The sequence below is a fragment of the Numenius arquata genome, chromosome 6 (genome assembly GCF_964106895.1).
Source record: "Numenius arquata chromosome 6, bNumArq3.hap1.1, whole genome shotgun sequence".
In the NCBI taxonomy this organism is placed as follows: domain Eukaryota; kingdom Metazoa; phylum Chordata; class Aves; order Charadriiformes; family Scolopacidae; genus Numenius; species Numenius arquata.
In genome coordinates, this window is record NC_133581.1 from 27674304 (window position 1) to 27696627 (window position 22324).

General features: G+C 37.6%; 1 protein-coding gene across 2 annotated transcripts in view; it reads right to left on the bottom strand.

Annotated features, from left to right (window-relative positions):
• Positions 1-22324, bottom strand: part of ANO3 (anoctamin 3) — a 199581-nt gene that overhangs the window by 65609 nt on the left and 111648 nt on the right. The window contains exons 1-4 of one of the 2 annotated variants that reach the window (XM_074148862.1): positions 21988-22198; positions 20973-21044; positions 7135-7271; positions 1375-1377 (exon numbers count right to left, since the gene is read on the bottom strand). In XM_074148862.1, coding sequence (XP_074004963.1) covers positions 1375-1377; positions 7135-7271; positions 20973-21044; positions 21988-22198 — 423 coding nt within the window. Of the gene's footprint in view, positions 1-1374; positions 1378-7134; positions 7272-20972; positions 21045-21987; positions 22201-22324 lie in introns of those variants that run through there. The other variant, XM_074148861.1, reaches the window with a different exon arrangement.

Below are 22324 nucleotides of genomic sequence, written 5' to 3' on the forward strand. Positions count from 1 at the left end.
GAAGTAGTCATGGAAACAATTTGAGGAACTAGGGCAGGAATTTTGACAGAGGTAGAGTCTGATGTGTGAAATTGTTGGGCACGGTAACTACTTCAAACTGCAAAATCTACATGAATAGCTTTCCTGTTCTACCTCTGAATAGAATGAAAGAAAACTTTCTTCCAATAAAATTTATTATTGTTCTTAGAATTTCATAAGATGCTATTAAGCAGGGTGATTGCTGGCTGATTCACGAAAACCACCTCCTTTATTTTGATTACTAATTCTCCCTAGTACTGTTACCATGAACTTTGCATTAACATCTTCAGTACGATTCCCGCTGAAGGATGCCACCATTTCTGTGGTTAGTGTCTACATTCAGACCTTATGACTCAACTCTTACCTTTAAGTATTTTCTGGAAATAAATATATTTGCGATACCAACTACGATATTTTAAAATAGTAAAAATATTTTAAAATAGTAATAATTTTTTACATTTTAAAAATCATACTCTGCTTAACAATACTCCAAGGTGTGCTTTATGAGAAATTTTCTAAGCACACAACTAAGTTAGCAATCATCTTTTTGTGTTTGAAGGGGTTTGGAATGCATAAGCCAGAAATTAATTTATTGTACTCATCCTTTCAATTACTTAATTCCAAAAGTATAGGTTGACTCATTTTAAGTGTACACTGTTTTGGTTTTTTTTTCTTTTGTAAAAAATAACCTAGGAAAGAAAATTGGGGACATACTTGAATATGCAAAGATACCAAAACTCTCTTGGGCATCAAAGACAACACAGCCTGGTTAACAACAACAGGCTGCCGGAATTACCCATGCTAATGTACTTGTGTGTATATTACACTGCACTGTGCAGAACCCAGCTGTTTTCTGAACAGAGAGGAAGACTACCAGAAATACCTGACCTTTCCAATAAAACTGCAGTTTAACTTTTTAGGAGTAAACTAAAGAATTAGTGATCATTTTAGCTTCTTTACAGAGGATGTTTTTTTTCCGTTTTTGTTCTATTCAGACTTACAGAGTAAGCACAAAACATACATTTGCATGTATTTTGCTTCAAGAAAGGAGTAAGTTTAGGTGATCTCATGCAAAATTTTGAAAGGACGTCTGTTCAGTGCTACTGTATGAGGAAGCAGCAAGGGAGGTTGTTTGGAGACAGGAGGAGGCTTCCCATTTTTAATACTTAACGACTTCTGTTTGCTCTTTATGTCTACTAGGGAGGCCTTAATAAGAAGCACACTGACATGATCACTGAAAATTTTTCTTTGCATATTTATTTTTTTAAAACTTTCATATTTATGATAAAATCACTTACTACTTTCCCTGCATTTCCTGAAATATTGAGGTTTTGTTTTTTTTTTTTCTTTTTAAACATCCTCACAGCAGATGAGAGCCATGCATTAGAAGCGTAAACACGAAGTAAACTTTTGTTGCACTTTACCATGCCATTCTATTCTGGGATAATGATTTTATCTGTTATCATTCCTTTTAAACTTTATTTACTTTAGTATTATTAGACTGCATTTGTGGACTACTCCTTATCTATCAGGCTCCCTTTGCTATTCTCCTTTCCAGTACACTTATCATCTACATCTTATTCTTATTTATAAACTAGAACATTTTATTGCCAAAGCTTCTCTTTCAGTATGCATGCCTGACTTTCCCTGAACAAAGGAGCTGGATTATGAGGGAAACAAGGTATGTCAAACTAGTGATAAATTGACAGAATTAGAACATATAGCACAAATCTGTGCAACTGTGAAAGCCATGGACTTAAACAGGAAAAAATTAAAACAGAAAATAATTCTTGCAAAAGCATCGAAAGTAAAATATTAAGATCGAATAACACTTTTATTCTGCAGATGTGACTTTTAATTTATTCCATTTTTCAAAACCATCATGAAACTCTGTAAGCAAAATACTTGTTTTGCATGACAGAAATGAAAAGATATGTCCAAAATCACAAAGAATCCAATAAAATGTCTAAATAATGTATTTTAGGTTTTCATGGGTAGATTTATCCTTTAATAATCTACACTGATCATACTGACTTTTGCTCAAATTATAATGGATTTTCAGCAATATGTCCAGCTGATTAGATACAATTCACCATATGTTTTAGCCAATTGCTTATTTAAGATGTTATTTTAAATTCCTTAGAAGTTTTGTAACGTTTCCAGAGACTGAAAGAGAAATCATTTCAGATCCTATCTAACACAAACCTAGTCTGGACATGCAATAGTATAGCGGCTATCGGCAGATACCAGAAAAAGGCAGTAAAGTAGGCTAATGTATAGGCAGTATTTCTTTACAGTTCCTGAACCCATAGTGATAATATGTGAACTTTGTTCTACGGATTATTTCTTTACTTGCCAAATAGCAAAATACACTACCTAGACAAAAAAATCATCTGATAAAAAATTCATCAGATCACAGAGAGTAACAGTAATGTAATGAATGAAAGGAAATGGAAGTGTAATTCCTGAAATATTCCTATCTTGCCACTATACATGTGATAGTAATTGGTACAGAAAAGAAGTCACTGCTACTGCCTTCACTGTTTTTTGGACAAATGTTGCCTTCTGTTGGAGTGATAAAGTCTGGTTAGTCTGCTTTCCCTTCTTAGTGAAACTAGAACATTTCAAATATCAAATTTTCCCATAAGGGATCTTCTCATTTCCTACATTTCCCTTGCAATAGCAGATACTACCCACTCCATACTTCACTCAGCAGCCACTTGGCATCATTCCTCTGCATGAGATCCTTTGGCAGAATCACATACATTAAGTCATCCTTTCTACACAATCTCAACAGCAGTTGTGATGAAAAGATGACAGAGATAGATAATGAAGACAGCTTTTTAATGGGTCTGAAAGACTCACAATTTTTCAATGTTAAATCTGTGGATTCTAAAACGATACCAACCTACACTGAAGGAGATTATGAGTTATAAATCATAACCAAGGGAATGAGAAAAGTAGATGACTATCAAGATGAATGTTGGCATCCAGATGCTATATCAAAATTATCTGCTGTTTCCAAAGCTTTAATACTGCAGCAATACAAATCAGATTTATGGAAAGTGGCGCATCATGTATGTGACCTGAAACAATAAACAATTCCTGAAAAAAACCCTGTGTACTGGCTTTCATCATACCAGTAAGACAAGTTCAGTATTGCTGAGACATCACTGAGACAGATAATGGTACCAAACATTAATTGCAATAACTTTTTTAGCAATTTTTCCCCGAGTCTCTCAGGTGTAAAACAACTCTCCCAAAACAAGCCTAAATTAGAATCATTAACAGGCAGAGAATAAGAATAAGCTTCGCCAATGTGGTGTTTCTCATTTTCATTCTCTGGTCAGACTGAAGAGACTTTTTTAATCATGACAGATTGGTTTATTTTCCAAATATATGAGAGTACTTACCAGCTGTAAAGCTCTAGAGCTGTCTTTTCTGCTTTCAGTCTCAAAAAGAATTAGAAGCCTCCTTTTGCTAGTTTTATACGCATTTTGGACAGAAGTTTCCCTTAGACATCTTCCACTAACTGCCACAAAGACTTGTACAATAATCCAAAGGCAAAATAGTAACCTTCTTTCCTAATGTAAGACTAACCTAAATGCCCTCTGCCTTTTTCCTGTGGAGGCAGGCAAATAGTAATCAGAAGGAGGATCCTGCTTGGTTGCCTCATTTGCAAAACCAGTATAAAAGCAAAAGGAAGTTTCGAAAGTAATTGCTGTGATAAAAGGAGTTGTCAAGGCTAAAAGCCAGATGTGGCTTCGGAAGACTGTTTGTAAACTCTAAAGCACTTCGTTCGGTAGGTCAGGACGTACAAGGTTGAGATTTAAAAAATGTGGTTTTGTTTAAACTTAAGACAAATACAAGGCTCCTCTTCAAACTTCGAAAGAAAGTTAGCTTACTGGCTGCCTATAAACTTTATATCAGTCCTGAGTGCAGGGCTTGGAGAAAACACAGCTAGCTTTTATATTTGACGTGAAAATGCAAGAAATATTTTGCTTTAGCACAATGAAATGCCTGTTACTAGACAGACATAATCTGTTACTAGATTTTTTTTTTGGTAGCAGCCTTATCTGTTATTAAATATATTTAGTGCTTTATAACATAGTCTAAATACAGAAGATTCTGCCTTATTTTTTCTGTCTTTCAGACCACTTTTAATACAAAAGGCTTTGTCTACCTAATCAACAAAATCAAACAAGAACATTCATTATTATTATTGTTTTAATTCAGCTACCCTTGCAGAAACAGACAAAAAAAGTCTGGAAACAAAAAATTCTCATTGCAACTGTTTAGATTAAAATATAACTCTTCTCTGTCATTACCAAAGTTTTGTTTTCACGTCATAGATTTCTGATCTGTAAATATGATTACCATTAAACCTATCTAAAACTTATTAGACAGCTATTATTATATTCTTTTTCTAAAAGCATCCCAGGAAATGAAGTCTCAGATACCAAATCAACTTGCTACCTGTGTTCCGTAGTAACGATGATGAGTGTGACTGAGAGAACAAGCTCTACAATGGTTGCACGAGTCTTGTAAAATACGCATTCAATGCTAAAATCACAAAGTGCCATAGACAAAAATCGATGAGACGGTATAATAGCTTACTGAAGAGTATACTTTATCTAAAGCACAGAATCTTAAAGCAATTTAAGCCTTTCTAGATTTGTAGCATGGGATTAGTCATGCCTTTATTTGCTCAAAATCAAAGAACTGCTGGTAGAAAAAAAAAAGTGCTACACAAAACACTACTTTCAGTGCTTGAAGAAGAAAATTAGTCAGAACTTCTTGAGGTTAGGTCATTTGTCCTACATTTACAAGCAATTACGCTTAATAGAAATAATTAAGGGTCTCCCAGTCCAGAGAGAGAACAAAAAGAATATGTTTTGAACTGAAAATTGGTTATAGTTCTTTGGCATTATAGTGGATGAACTGCTGTAGAAAATGCATTGTGATGAATAATGTGATGGGGTAATTACTAAGCAAGGTAACATGTCAGTTTTATCTGGTGAGATGGCTTTCCCAATGCTTTAGTTGCATCTCCTGAAAATACTCCTACACTCTCCTATACATTTAGTGAATTTTATCTTTCATTCAAGACGTCTAGCTATCATTTTGATTTTTCTTAGAAAGAGATTCCTACACTTTAGATCACTTTCAACTACTACATTTGCTATGTGAATTTAGTTCTTCTAAACTCTCCTAGTTTCTTGAGGTCTCCCAGCTGACATGAATTTCCCTCCATGATGGGAATCTTATGTCCTAAATTCTGTGCAACATACATTTTTTGAAAAAAGGCTACTGCCTCTTAGATGAGTTGATGCAAATCATTACAATCACTGATTCTATGGTGTAGGTGGTTTTTTTGGCGTAGGAAGGCCTAACTGCTACCTGACCATTCCCAGACACAGCAATAGTTCCTAATCCATCGATGACCCTTGCGTGTCTGCTAATGGATTCCTCCCTTTCCCCCTTCAAACTTAGTTTAAAGACCGTTTGATGAGCCCTGCCAACTCCTGCGCAAAGACCTTCTTCCCCTTTTGAGACAGGTGTACCCCATCTGTCTCCGGCAGGCCTGGTGTCATGTAAAGCTTCCTGTGCTCAAAAAAACCAAAGTTGTGCCTCTGACACCAGGCTCAGAGCCAGGTATTGATCTGCTGGCTCTTCTCGTTACTTTCCTCTTCCTTCCCTGAGACTGGGATGACAGAGGAGAACACTACCTGTGCACCTGACCCCTTGACCAGTTGTCCCAAGGCCTGGAAGTCTCTTTTGATCACCCTCGGGTTTCTGGTTAACCGTTTGTCTCTGTCTGCCTGAAAAACGAGTAAGGGGTAATAATCTGAGGGGCTTACCAGGGAGGGAAGTTTTCTTTTCATGTCTTTTTCATGTCCCTTTTCAGGGAGGCCGCAGACCTCCCTGAGAAGTGGGTCGGGTCTGCACATCGAGAGTTCCGCTCCCTTGAGGATGGAGTCGCCTACAACAATGACCTGTCTTTTTTTCTGAACTGAGAATGTTTTGATGCTGGGTTTAGTCTGACCTAACCTTGGCGTCACCTCCATAGACATTGAATTATCCTCCTCGTTGTGACCGGGTTCCCTTTGCAGAGCCTCGTATCTGTTTGTTTAAGGATACCTGGGGAAGTGAGGGAGTTACCGGGGAGACACACCTGCTTCGTTGGGCAGGAACTCGTTCCCATAGCCCCCTATCCTCTAAGTTACCTTGTTCAGCCTGGCAGAGAGAGGACAGGGAGTTCTCTGTAGCAAGAGCTCTGCCTGCCTGCTTGGTTTCTGTTACGGGAGGCAGGGTGCAACTCTGGCAGTCTTTCTCCTTCTCACATTCCCTGATTTTCCTCAACTTGCTCACCTTCTCCCTGAGCTCCATCATTAAGCGGAGGAGGAGCTCTTCTACCTGGGCACATCTCCCACAGGCGTGCCCACCAACGCCACCTGACACCGGCGTAAGAGCAGGGCACACCCCACAACCCGATGTCCGAGTAGCAGCATGTTCCCACAGGAGCTCTGTCTGGGAAGCTGCATCCGAAGTGGTGCGTGCAGAGCGCACAGACGCCACCGTCCTCTGCCCGCTGGATACCACCGCTATTCTGTGGCCAAGCCGGCAGTCCTTCAGGTACCGGGTACCGGCCCGGGCTCGCCGCTTCTCCCGGCTTCCAAAAGCCTCACAAAACGAGGCCCTCGCCGGCTCTCCCGGCCGCGATTCCCTTGCCCAGCGCGGACTCACCTGCACTCGAGCCGGTCTCTTCAGCGAGTGACCGTTGGAGCGTTTATGCCTCGTTTAAATCTGCCGCCGGGGGTGGGGGGTGGGGGTGCCGGCTCCGCCCCCGGGAGCTGCCGGGCACCGGCCCGGGCTCGCCCCTTCCCCCGGCTTCCAAAAGCCTCAAAAAACAAGCCCCTTGCCGGCTCTCCTGGCTGCGCTTCACCTGCCCTCGAGCTGGTCTCTTGGGCGAGGGATATATGGGAGCCACCTAAATTTCTTACCCTGAAAAGCCTATTTATTTAAGCTGCAATTTAGCTAATCCCCTAAAAATTATATTTTTAAAATATTTAAGCACATTCTGACAATGGATACAACAAGTTTTGTGTCCATTACCTTTAAAGATGATTTAGTCCGAGGTTCTGTTTTTTGTCTGGTAAGCTTGTTTTGAATAAGCAATGACTGATCCGTACGAGCATCATAATTTCCATGTTCTGAATCATCTGTGTATGTGTCTTTGTCCTTTCCTGTGTCTGAAGGAAAAACAGAAGAAAACAGTGGGCTCATTTTAGGTTATAGTGGCGAGAAACTAACACTATTATTACGGCCACAGTTGAATATTCCTTTTAAGTATCCACTTTTCAGTAACTCGTACTCTTATCCTTTCCTGCAAAAGCTTTTTACTTGAAATATTATCATGTTTGTCTTAAACTAGAAGTGACTTCTAGTTTTAGCAGAAGGCTTACAGAAACTTTTTTCTATTAATATTCAAACCAAAAGCCCACAACATTCTTCACAGTAGTTTAAAAAAAACCCCAAAACACAAAGCGATATAATCCAAATATCCAAATGCTTTTGTGCTTGGCTCGCAATTGTCAAGACTCAAAATGTGTTACCAAACAGACAGACAGGAGCATCCCGGAGACAAGAGTAGGATCTCATGTCTTAAATTTAAATAAGCAAATCTAAATGCCCGACTCCCCTATACACATGTTGCTCATCATTAGATATAGTATTTGAAAGTTTGCATATTAAGGTATTGCAGTGATCACTTCAGAACACATTTTAAGAGGTGTATATGATGGTGGCAGAAGATTAGTTGACGCTATCAAGAAAGCGCTTTCCTTCTTCATTGCATTTGTTTTTAATTGCTCAACAAAAGTTTTTATAAAAACTTAGTTGAGTATCCTAAGATAGCTGCAGGTGACTGAAGACCTTCCTTAAAGTTTACTAAAACCCACTCTCATGATTAAATTTCCTCCTGCATCATCACTGCAGGCGAGTTAGGACTTAAGTCCTTGAGTCCCTCTATATCCTCTATCAGAAGGGACTTTTTTCCAGACATTTCATTTTCTTGAAGATTCTCTATCAAAAAATCATGACAATACTTACCATTTATACTCAGCAGGAGTAAAATGAGGGGTAATTCCTGTAAAACGTTGGACTGTGTAAGTTTTAATGAATGCTAGAAAATGGTTAGTCTTGAAAAAAATATTTTAAGGATGCAAAAGATAGAATAATTATCCTCACACAATTGTATCTTGGACAAATTGGAAATAGAAACATACTCAGACAAAAAAAGTTACCCACAAATCCTGAGCCAAGTTCTCATCTCAGCTTTCACATCAACATGGGAAAAGTCAGGGGAACGGGAAACAGCATTTAGCCCAGTAATTCTAAACCCTAAATAGAAGCCAAGAAACAAATCATGGTTGCCGTGGGAACCACAATCTTGACTTGCCTGAATTTTATATTCATAAAAGCTCTTCTGCAATAACAAAGTATTCTCCATTAAGTTGTTCAGTTAAATTCTCCACAGTAAGTCGTACAGAAGAAAAAAAAAAAAAACAAAACCAACCCACAATTATCTCATATAGCCTAGACATTTCTGAGATGGAATATTAAACCGCAACATTTACCAAGAGCAGCTTTTCCTGCAATTTAGCTGCTTACATAATGATTACACAAAGCGAGCCCTCAGTAATTTCTGATACTGATATTAACCTCAGTAAATCTGTGAAGGGATTTCTCAAAGTATGAAATAGCCCATTTAAATTGTGGCACAAAACTCAAAGATTTTACTTATTTTAAACAATGTTTTAACCTAATATACAGGTTACTCTGTGTAATGCAAGGAATGTAGTAAAATGACTGTAAAGAAGGTTTCAAGCAGTTGGTATCCAAAGTAGGAAACGGGATACTTAAGGAACTTTACAGATTTGACTCATGCCCAGATGTGATGAGCTCTTAGCTTTAGTAAAGATCAAGGTCCTGTAATAGAAGCCAGTAAAATGAAAAGGAGAGACAGGCCTATGAAACCTAAACTTTTGCATCTAGATAGGCCATTTACCCTGAAAGAAAGACTCTACTTACATTAAAATGTCTATTTTTATGAGGGAAGTTTTAGAGGATTAGACATTATGAATACACCTAACACTCAAAAAAAAACCAAAAACACCACCACCTTTGCAAAAGTACATAATGTTTTATTCAAACAATTAAAAGTTACGAAATTAGTCTTCCCTTAGTGCTCAACACACTTTTACCTGCTAAGCATTTTTATGTTTTCAAGGACATAACTTGTAAATTATACCATGTATTTTCTGTAAAAAAAAAAAAAAAAAAAAAAAAAAAAAGCCTTCCATTTAGAGATACCTGCTATCTTGTGTGAAAAGTAGTCAAAAAAGGGTTTAGCAACAAAAAGCCCCATAAAAATAAAGAAATTTGGAATTTAAAAGGTATATTTCTTGTATAAAATATAACAATATTTGCTATTGTACCTTTCAGGAGCTGATGACTTATTTTATGCAGCTAAAGCACTGTCCTACACAGTATCAAATGGTATCAAAAATAGGGGTGGAATGAAGATGAAAACACAGCATTTAAACATTGCACTTGAATAGGCATTTGTTACACCCATCTGAAAAAATGTCAGACCGAAAAACACAGCCTACAATCCATATTTTAAAACTATATTTAAGAGTGTGCATTTATCTTAACATTAATGTAGTTTAAACGTTCATGTCAACAAAACACCTACAGTACGCTTTGCAGATACTTTGAATAGACTAGCAGTCCCATTTGCCTCTTCGGCAGGACATATTAAAACAAAATCTTTAATATAAATATACTCAAAGAGAAAGTTCAGTGGATTGCATCATATTTCTGTACCACAACAGGTTAGAAAGAATAATTGCAGTGTGTGTGTGTGTTTGGTGGGGCTCATTTTATTTCTTAAGTTGAACTTTTTGTAAATTTCTTTTGATTAGTTTTAAAATTTTTAAATAACAGAGAATGAAATATGTTGGGCTTAGAAAAAGATCTTGAGAGAAGCTCACAGAAATGAAACTTTGCCACTAGTAGCATCAACTATGATTTTGTATTCTTCTATAAACAGGTGTTTTTTCTGTAATAAGGTACCCACCACTGTAATAAAAACAGAAAGTCTCTCTCCTGTAATTTTCCCACCCACCAAGCCAAGATTACATTCTCTTGAAGATAAACTTACAAGATCTAAATTAACTCGACCTTGATCATTCCTAGTGTCACCAATGGGCACTACAATACACCGTGACTAAACTTCTTAAATCTTTCTTCAATAACTGCAGTTTCTAAATTTTCATGACATTTTTATATAACATTTTTCTATAAAGGAACACTATTTTCTGCTATCCTTTTCTCCACAATCTCTATTATTCGGATTTGCATTTTAACTGCCATTTGGGGTTGCCACAAGCCAAACCAAGATAGCATTCCTGAATGTTGTGGCTGGAGTTGTACTGCCCAAGGATGTTTTTAATGTAACATACCCCAAAAGCAATGATATGGACTAATAGTCTTTCTATTTGACTTGTATTAAAACTATCCATCTTTAAATTCAAACACGGAGTCTTTATCTGGCTGCAGCTCCACAAAATGTCACGAAAAAAGCTTGGCTGCCTCAAGTTCTTTCCCTCTGCTCTGTGGGAAAGCTAATGTTTGCTTAATTTTTTATTTCCCATCATCCCTTCCCTGGCCTATAACAACTCATTTGGTTGTTACTGTCGAGAACAACTGCCAGCTCTCCCTGCTCTTGTAGTTCTTGGATGGGCTCTAATGCCAACTACCACAACGAGCCTCCTTGACTTTGGGAGGGGGAGGGTGTAGGCAAGAAGCCACAGGAGAGTAAAAAAAACCTCAAATCCAGTTCATATGGCTCTAGAAGCTCAGGCTTTTACACCAATTAACAGAAAGATGGCTCGTTAACAGATCTCAGATCATTGCTCACCTCCCCAAGTGCGTGTTATCTTCTTCGCTGTTAATAACTGCTGCCCCACCTATGCCTTACTGGGACATCTGAAAGACATGAACCAGGAGTCCCATTCCTATATGCCAGGGGACTTCCAAATGTTCATGACTTTTTAATTAAATGTGGGCTGGATTTTTTTTTTTTAATTTTTTTTTCCCCCTCTTTTCAGAGCTAAAAAAGATCGAGCAGATTCTCAGCTGTGTAGGTCTAATCACCAAAAAAACTGTTCTACAAAGGCCACTGATTAATGTTTATACGTTGAAATATATCAGCTGAGCAGATATTTTGCTTTCAGTTAATCTACACTGCAGCTATTAATTCAGTAAGGTACTAGAGTGAACACTAATTTCCAGAAACGTCTAAAAAAACCTTTAGTCAATGTAAAAATATGGCAAGGAGTGTAATAAGTGTTTATGAAACACTTCTCCATTTCTCCTTTACTGCAGAATCCAATTAAAAAAAAAAAAAAAACAACAAACAAACCACAGACCAAAACTTAAATAATTTCTGTCCTGTTGGGAAGACTCTTGGTTAAAAGCAGCCCTCCTACATTAATGTTAAAGTAAATGGTAGATCTAGAGTTATCTGAAAAACTCTGAAACTCTGCTAAAACTTAAGAGATCTAAAGAAAAGAGGGGGAAAAAAGGAGAGAAAAAATAGCATGATTTGTGTAAAAAAGAAAAAAGTCTTCTTCAGTGGGAGGACTGCAAATGGGAGGATGGGATTGTTGTATATTCACATCCATGTCCTCAAAGTGACAAGGACATTTAAAGGACAACTGCCTTCTTTCTTAACCCCTCTTTTATTTTATTTTTTTTGCTTTTGAGCTCCTAGTAGGATTAATTTTTTTTTCCAGGGCTGTTCAGGCAAATTATTATTGCTAATGCAAACAGAATGTACATGACCTCTTTATATGAGTTTTTAGAGTACCTACTTTAAGAAGGAGAAAGATTTAAATATTAATCCTACAAAAATCTTATATTTAAAAGACTATGTGCTTGCAGAACTGAGTAAACAAATATATAATGTAACTATAAAGCATTTTTAAGCAATTAGTATCACCAATAATAGTATCTTGCAGATGTATTTCACTTAGTTATGTTAATTAAAACTTATGTGGTATTTGAAAGCTTTTTGAACTGTTGTAACATAAAAAAAATTATTTTAAAAATCATTGAAGTTATAGATCTACAATTTGCAAGCCCCAAGTGACCTGTTACAGAGAGGAAAATTAATATGCTATAACAACTTCAAGTCAGAAAAAGGAATGTTTCTGTATTAAAATGTTTAGCTTTCCCTAACACTGCAGAAGTAAGATAGAAAAGAAAGGCTGAATTTTAAATCACAGAATCTTTATGGTTGGAAGGGACCTTTGAGACCACTGAGTCCAACCACGAAAAAACCCCAAAACAAACAAAAACAAACAAACAAAAAACCAACCAAACAAACAAAAAAGCCCAACAAAAAAACCACAAAACACCACACACCACACCCACCCACAAACTGACACAAACCAACAATTTCTGGCACTAGAGCACGCCCTGAAGTGCCACGTCTACACGTTTCTTAAATACCTCCAGGGATGGCGACTCCACCACCTCCCTGGGCAGGCTGTTCCAGTGCCTGACCACACTCTCAGCAAAGTAATTCTTCCTAATATCTAATCTAATCCTCCCCTGCTGCAACTTCAGACCATTTCCTCTGGTCCTGTCATTATTCCCTTGGGAGAAGAGGCCAACAACCACCTCTCTACAACCACCTTTCAGGGAGTTGTAGAGGGCAACGAGGTCTCCCCTCAGCCTCCTCTTCTCCAAACTAAACATGCCCAGTTCCCTCAGCCTCTCCTCCTATGACTTGTTCTCTAGACCCCTCACCAGCTTGGTGGCTCTCCTCTGGACACGCTCCAGCAGTTCAATGTCCTGCCTGTAGTGAGGGGCCCAGAACTGAACACAGCACTCGAGGTGGGGCCTCACCAGTGCCCAGTACAGAGGCACCATCACTGCCCTACTCCTGCTGGCCACGCTGTTCCTGATACAGGCCAGGATGCCGTTGGCCTTCTTGGCCACCTGGGCACACTGCTGGCTCATGTTAAGCTGGCTGTCCACCAGTACCCCCAGGTCCTTTTCTGCTGGGCAGCTTTCCAGCCACTCTGCCCCAAGCCTGTAGCGCTGCCTGGGGTTGGTGTGACCGAAATGCAGGACCCGGCACTTGGCCTTATTGAACTTCATCCCATCGGCCTTCATCCCAACCTGTCCATATCCCTCTGTAGAGTCTTCCGACCCTCAAGCACATCAACATAAAGACGAGGATATTAAATCAGAGACAAGGGTGACAGCTTGTAAATCTAGAGGCAGAGACCAAATCGTATTTCAATGAAGTCAATGGGAATTTCACTTTTCAATTCAGTAATTCAAGGACTTCTCTTTAATTAGGTACATAGCTACTTTTAATTAGGTATATACCTATAATAGCTAGCATCCCAAAACATGTAACGAAGTAATGTGTTCTGTCAGGTTGGATCCACACCAAGTATAAAGTGATGTAAAACAGATTCAAGCATTAATCAAGCGGATAACAGATCTCTTCATCCCAGTAGTGGCTTTGTTTTGCTGTCTTGTAATACAGAGGAGATGATGAGTAACTTCAGTCTTCATACATCACAAAAATCTGTCTACATTCCCTGACACCTAGTTTTGCTATGCTTCATGCATGACAGTAAGATTTGCCCAGAGGGCACTTATAGGATAAAATGCTGGAGGATGCTTTCATTTCTGGGAGTCTTTTACCTAACAATGCAGAAGCATTTAGTTTAGAAATTGACTTCTAGGTCCACACTTATCATCTTCATTTTTGGGTCTTCTTAACTGCTTGGCTACCTTTCTTTCTGTCATATATTTCTGAAGGGCCAAGAGCGCATTATACTTCTATGACAGTTACGGGACAAAAACCACCTGCCCCGATGTCTCTGTAACATTTAATTCACCAATATATTTTAGATAACGGCAGTGTAGGACAGCAAATATTTTTCAGTTGAAATGTGGCACAGTTATGGAAAGGAAAATTAATATAAAAATTATTCCTAATAGTTTCCGTTTCACAAACTTTGATAGGATGACTTTTGACTCAATCCTTTGAGCCTTTATACATTTAGGGATAGGCCTTGCATAGCTTTAGTAAGAATGAGATTACTGGTTAAGAAATTAATCCCCTTTTGTCCTAATTTTAGTCCTAGAAACAACAAATAACCTGGAGAAGAATATCACTTAAAACCTGTATAAACACATTGTGATGGATTTAGGTCTTCTTACTTTATTCTGCTGTGTACTTGGAATACTATATTGTATACATAACATAAAAGGTTTTTCAGCTACCAGTGTATGTGTATTTATTAGGTAATTAACGACAGAACGAGAGGGAATGGCTTCAAGCTCCAACAGGGTAGGTTTAGACTGAACATTAGGAAAGAATTTTTCACAGAAAGAGTGGTCGGGCATTGGAATAGGCTGCCCAGGGAGGTGGTTGAGTCACCATCCCTGGATGTGTTTAAGAGACGTTTAGATGTGGTGTTGGGGGATATGGTATAGGGGAGAACTTTGTAGAGTAGGGTAGACGGTTGGACTCGATGATCCCAAGGGTCTTTTCCAAACTAGACAATTCTACGATTCTATCATTCTATGTATCAAAACCTACTATAACAGACAAGTGCAGGCTTTTTTCTTAATGTACAATTTCTCGTGATCTTTCAGACAGTGGAAACCATTATACAGATTATTTCTCATTTTTAAAAACAGCGTCAGGCTTGTATTATTGCTTTTTGGAGGAGTTAAAATTGTGTACAAAATTGGTACAGGCAGATTAAATGCCTAAAGCACTTTGGTATTTCAAACCTCAGTATTAAGTTCGAAGACTAATTCTTATTAGTTTCAGTGAGCACTAGGCTCATAACGGATCACACGGCTTGCATCTTCATCCACGCTGCCAGCTCTCTGGGCATGAACCGGCTCTAATATGGGAGCTGGACAAATCCCCCACACACTCCCTGTCCTAATGCAGCTTTTCAGCCATCTCACAACACAGTCAGAATAGATGTGATGTCCTTACCTATGGCAGGCATTGCCTAAGGGCCACAAGCTTCTGAAAAAAATTATTCTAAAAGTCACAATGGAAACATCGTGTTTCTCTTGAAGCAGAAACTGAACCTGGTTTTCTTGACTCATATCCTTCATGGTCTTTCAGCCCCTCCTTTCATGTAAACATTGTATGTATTGCACCGGCTATTCTGTCCATTTCTGTTTATCATAACATCACTTAATCAAATTCACTTACAAACTTTCCTATAATCGAGCACTGAAAGAAGTTTTTATCATATAGGTATTATGCTGCTTTGTTGGATTGTTACTTCTGGTTCAGGTCTTATTTCTCAGTTCACTACATTGCAGCATGGCACATAAACAAGGGTGTTTCTTACATATAACCTTTGTAACGATGGATTCAGGATACATTCAGAATACAAGGCAGCAGTTACAGCAAAATTATGAACTACATTGTTCATGATCAAGTTCTTATCTAGGAAGGATTTCATGTCATGCTAAGGAAGAAGAGTTACGATGCATAAATCGCTCATAATTAACCTAATTCTGAAGAAAACCCAGAATAAATTAATTAGTGTTGTTTTATTTGCTACTGAGTATTGGTTTTATTTGTCAAATAACTTAAAATTAGGTACTCATTACATCTAAACCCTGAATGCCAATTTCTATTGATTGTATTTATCAATTACTCATTTTTCACATCTTACTTGAAATGAAATATTTCAGTCTAACAGTGGAGGGCAGATCCTCTGATGATCCTCTGTCATTTCTGACGGTAGGATCTGCAGAAAGCCACTTATATGCTTATTTGCATTAGAATGAGCAAATGGGATTTTTTAAGTTAACAAGCAGACTATCAGATTTCACAAGTCTTTCTGCAAGTCTAACTGGATTTCCAATATGGCCTAACTCCTGAAAATCTTGATGCCTTAGCCATGTATGTGATAAACTGGATTTTTAAAGGCATTAATGTGTATTGTAATAAGAAATCCCGTTTGTAAATCTGGGTCACAGTATTTGAAAGTAAACATAAAAAAAGGAAGTAAAACCTGGCAACACTAATGATAATAATTTTAACAACAGAAAGGGACCTAGCAAATGGAAAAACACGTCACGTACAGTCCAAATACTGCCACTGTCCTTCTATTCCTTTTGATAAACCCAAAGGATGATTTAAGAAATGATCAGACTATCCAGTGCAATATTATTCACTATTTTTGTGAGCCTTTGCACCTTACACAGTTCTTTCTCACCCATACCATGCATTAGAAGAACGTATTTATCTCAGTTACAGCAAGGAAAAAGGGATTCTTCTTAGAAAAAGGGACTTATTACTCATGAAGTAAAACAAATCCTTCTACAAATCATGTAAATTCTCTTCAGCTTAACTTAAGAGTACTTCATTTTCAGTTCAACAATGAAGAACTGCTAACTTCTCTTAAACTCACCAATTGATTTCTAAAAAGCACACTGAAAACTCCTATAATTTTAACAGAGATTACCGAACAGGATTTTTCAACTGTTCATGGAGATAAAATTCTAGTGCAAATAACCTTCATCACAATTGTTTACATTTAGATTTCTCTTAGAAAAGATGGCCAGCCAAATTCGTGATTGTTCAAAGACAAGGTTCATTCCCTTTATGCATATGATGGCCTTTAAGGAAAAAGAAAAGCGTTATTTTAAAAACCTATCAATTACTGTTTCTTTACACATGCACGTGCACACAGATATACCCCACATCAGTGGAGCAGCTCCTGAATTAACTCACTCATTAGTTAACCTTAATGTGGATGCAGTTCTGCTATGTTTCTAGAACTTAATAAAAAAATGTTTTCCTCTTTTTGTTTTTTAATGTGACTTTCTGTATGTAGTTCCTATGTAGCTACTAGGAACTATTCCCCGCTTATTTTTTGCGGCTCCAACTAAAGCCATGAGCTATTATTGGTAGCTGCAGTAAAGCCAGAAATTCAGTAATTGAAGTTAAAGCTATGTCATTTAAATCCAGCTGGCACAATCAAAGTAATTACTGAGCATGACTTTCAGAAGAAAAATCACAGTAAAAACAGAATGGAATACAAATATACACTACATTTTTAAGCAAGTATCCACAGACAGAAGACTTTGGGGGGAAAAAAAAAAGTATAATGGTGAATTCCCTTTGAGAGAATGAATGTCAAATGTCTGAGTGTCACTGGTGTAACTTTCAAATGTATTAAAAAATGGATGACACTAGAATTATACTGTTACAGCAATGAGTTCAGACTTTAACATCCAGATTCTTGTGCAACATGTATTTACATGTATCTACAAACACAACACAAGTATTTTCATTTTTTTCTTTTATTTGCCTCTTATAAGATCCTGACAATTCTAAAAAAGTATGAAAAATATTTTTCCTGGTTTACTAATTCATTTAGGTATTTGTGACTATTGCATCAACATGATAGAATAGTCCAGGTAAGTCCTGTACCATACGTGTACTGTTCTGGTTACCTAAAACAGGAGTGAGACTTAGCCTGACTGTCTCTGCCAACTCGCATAAGCATCTCTCCTGTGTCCGGCATCAAAGGTTAGACACCTAGGCAGTCTCTCTCAGAGTCGCTCTGAAGTCTTCACATTTCATACTAGAACAAAAACCTTAGGCATCTTTCAGGAAAAATTTCAAGTATTACCTCAAGACAGTCTGTGACAACGTTACAGAGTTGGTCTTTCCTGTACAATTCAGTAACTGGAACCTCAGTCTTCCATTTCGCTCACCCACAGCTTCAGCAGCAGCGTACTGGTCACTCTGCGGTGGTCTCCTCCATGGTGAGAAATCCTACCCACTTCTAACCTTGCGTAAATATTTCTGAAGAAGTCTTGACGAATTGGAATGGTCTCATCAAAATCTTATTCTGAAAATTCCCCCATGTGTGTGGTTACAGGATCTGACTAGCTACTTGCAGCTAAATGAGTTAACAAAAATGAAAGTGTCTTCTTGTCGAGAATAAATTCGCTGTAATTAGTTTTTTACTAACTACATTATACTGGGTAGCAGGCATATTGGTTTCTTGGAGACATTTTCTGAACAGTTAAAAAGCAGGAATCTTTCACTCATTTGATGAGTAAGAATCTTAAAAGTAGCAGCAGTGGAGCTGGAGGAATTAATGTTCTTCGGTGAACTGGGAACTCTGATCTTAGTTTTATCTTTTGTGAACTCAAGGCACAACAAGTGACAAAGATCACTTAAACCAGAACTTAATACTCTTCTATAACCTGAACACACAGGAAAAGAGAATGCTTTTTCAAGGAAGTAGAAGCAACAACATGATTTTGCTCTGGACTGAACACCAAATTCTACAACTACGCTTTGAGAAACACAAGGTGTAATGGTTTACTTAATGTCCAGATCCAAGCAATAGGTGATTTCCACCTGGGTAAGGTCCAAAAGCCCTGATTATAACCTTCACTGGGTGGGAGTTTCCATGAAGCTTTGGCTAAGCCCCGAGCACTCCAGTGCATCTGAAACCTCACAGTTCACATCATAAGTTATAGAAGCTCAATGTCTATTATTTTGCTTGAATTTACTGATTCCTGAAGCTAAAAACACTACTTACCACCTAGAACTGACAAGAACATAAATCCATAATGTCCTTCATCCCGTCTGTCTGTGTTACTAGCAACAAAGGTGTAATACGTTATCTTCTTCTTTTATAAATCCATCCGTGTCACTGACTAAACAAGTCCAACAGATCTATGGCCCCTTGATTTATAGTCAACTGCAATGAATAAGAACCTTTCCTATGAAATCTTTTATCTGATTCCTGTTAATCCCCTTCTCACAAGAAGATAGTTTGTCTACGGACACAATTCTGGAAGAGGAAAAAGCCATTTGCCCTATTTTAAGTACAGTTCCGTGATGCTGCCTAATTAAAAATTCACCACTCACTTAATTCGGCATTCTTTCACATTCTCAGGAGAGCAGTTTGAAAAGGTTCACTAAGGAGATGATACCCATTAATCAGTCTATTTTGCAAACTCCATCAAAGTGCCAGAGCACTGATTAAAGCATGCAGCAGTGCTGCATCCTTTTCACCTATTTGGTGATCAAAGTTCAAGAAGCGATATTCCTTTTTTTTCTCCCCCCCCCCTTTTTTTAATCCTTGCTCCCCAGATTCAGGACAAAATCAACAATTTTAGTCTTGGAGACAAATTCTTACCCACATAAATGCAATCCTCAAGTGCAAACAAACAGTATTTTGAAGGCTTATTGAAAGGCCATTTTTTGAAACGTACCTTTAACTGTCCCTGACTTCTCTTCACGAACCTAACTGATAATGCTGATACTTTATCTAAGGCAATTCTTACTACTGACTTTTGAGATTTCTTTATAAATACTTTTTCCTTTCTGGCTTGTAGCTGAACATCCTAACCAATTACACTTCTGTAAATACAGAAAATACAGATTTCAGTGATCTAATTTGGGATTAACTCAACAAGAGCAAATTAATGAATCGAGTTATCAAAGGGCTATCATTTAAATATTTTCTGTCTTGTCAAAGAGCATAGCTGTAGTCAAAAGAGGAGAAACATTCACACCAAAGTTTAATACAATTTTGAGCTGATGAGACTTAATCTATCTTCTCCTCAATCGCTGAGCCCTCCATGTTTCTTTTCAGGTTAAACTAGGTGATGTGATTGCAAAACAGCGCATCACTTACTATAAGAAAGAATTCCTGCTGCCATACTTAAATATGCAATAATATCAGCACGTATGTGTGTAATCAATTAGTAAAAAATAGAACAGGATATTAAAAAAAAAATATTTAAGCAACTTATAACAATGAAATCTTCTAGTACCCGTGCTTGCCTACCCAATGAAACCAATTACACTAAGAGAATGCAGTAGCTTCAACTGGAACCTTAATGAGACATGTGACTTTCTTATAAAAACGTCATGACAAGTTTTTGGTCTGTGTCATGACTTTGGAACATTTTGATTTTGTTTTGGAGGAAGTATCAATTTCACTCATATTTCCAGTAGCTACCTCATTAGGAGACTGTGAAGAGCCTCGTACCTATCATGTATTTTGGGCATCGAGAAAAATGAATGGTAAAACGTGAAAGGAGAGCAGAAATAGCTTTCTGAAAGCAGATCTCTCTCATTTAGCGTGAAGATGCAATTTCTAGTCTGATAATACATTGACTGTGAGCAAAAAGATCTTTCACAGTAGTTGTGCAAGGTGCAGCAATCCTAGATGAGTAATACATGGCCAGGGAATTTCAAAATTAATTAATTTTGGAACTTGCAAATTACTACACGTGTGTATACACAGGCTCATTTTACAGTCGCAAGGACAGGATTATTCTATGAATGCAGGTACAAATATGCCGCAATTATAGCTATTTTTCTACTGCTTTTTTTGCCAAATTGGAACACTTTTTATACTTGAATGCCTAAAGCAAATATACATGAATATCTAAAGCAAAAACAACTAAATAACAACTGCAGCCATGACAATACTGAATAACATGATGATAATGGAATAATAACTCAATAATAATAACTATTTCAAAGGAATTTTGAATATATCCTTCCAAGTGATTGCATTATGAAAGACTGTTAAGGGAAAAAGTTACACTGAATGTATGAAAAAATCACTTCTTTGTCTTTAGTCCCTATTTAGTGTTAGTCTAAGAGGTGAGAAAGTATCATGAAATTTATGATAGGGCGTATTTCTTTAGTCACATTTAGTCTCCTCTTTCAAAGAACCTGGCAGTTCAGGGCAAGTATGGCCTTCCACACTTAAATACTGCAAGTGTAATAGAAGAATCATTCATTTATTATTATTTCAGTTCAGGCATAGACTTACCTAAAAATGGATCGCTGTACTCTGTATTAGACAGCTTAAGCAAGTTGTTTTCCAAAGTCTCCATCACTTTAGCTGGAATAAATGCAATAACCGTATCAGCGTTCACGTGTATTTTGTAAGTAAAGGACACATTTTTTTAAAGCTGTCAGTGACTCAAATGAAAAACTTTAGGCTGAAATTTTGAAGAGCATTTTCCATTGATGGAAAAAAGAACAAGATCACTTTAGTGAAGACTTTCACTCTGAGAGAAGTACAACTCCGTTAAATAAGAGTAATAATTAGTTCCTATCAACGTTAAGTAAGGACTTATCAAAATTTAGTAGCAGAAGCCAGCCAATTTAATTTATTCTATCAAGGTTCACACACAGTTGGCAACAGTGTATGGCAATAACTGGCAACAGGTGGCACACACCGTGATTGGGATCTCCAACAAGACTTGTCTCCTTGTTAAGGCATGTTTGTCTGTTAAAATAGAAATCCTAACATAAAAGTAGTTCTTTTTTCAAACACAAGCCAAAATTCATAGGGATTTTCTCCCTTTTTTCTGAATCTCTCCATACTGCTTTTCATGAACACATCTACTCCTACATGTCCATGCTTAAAGACATTTCTTGCTAAAAGCCTAGTATTTATTTTTTCTCTCTCTCTTAGGACAAACTACAGAAACCTTCATGCTCTTCTCCAGCATACAGGAGCACTTTCTTGTCTTGTTTTCAGTGAGAGGGAAATAATCTTGTAATTCAGAAAAATAAAAGAAAAATTACTTTGTCTCACTTCAAACATTACAGAGCTTCACTCAAGAACTCAGTATCTTAGTTCTTCTAGTTGTTTGGTGCAAAAACTTCTCTCCAATAAATCGTAGACATCTAAACAAAGCTTATCAGATGTCCCTATAATTTAATGAAAGATGCTAAAAAATTGTATCTAAGACACCACAGGACTTCAAGCGATGTTCCCATAGATTCCTTCTATTCCCAGTGTTGGAGCAAGCTACTGGAAGAGAAAAACCTCCTACCTCGTTCTGACACTACATCCACCGTAGCTGTAGATGTCCCTGCACTTAGAGGCTGGGGCCGGGGCTGTGGCTGCACACGATTTGGCTGCAGAAAAGACGAATGCTTGCTCAGACTCTGAGGATGTGTTTGGCTCTGGGCTAGGCATGGCATAGATCTTCTAGAGGGTTTTAATGGATGCTCTTTCACTGTCTCACTCTTGCTTGTATTCATACCTGAAAAAGCCAAAAGAAAAAGAACATAAGCTCTGCCATATTAGGGAACAACAAAGACACACAGCTAATTATGAAAACTCAAGGTGATTCATCCGCTTAACAAGCAGCTCTCCAACTAAACAAA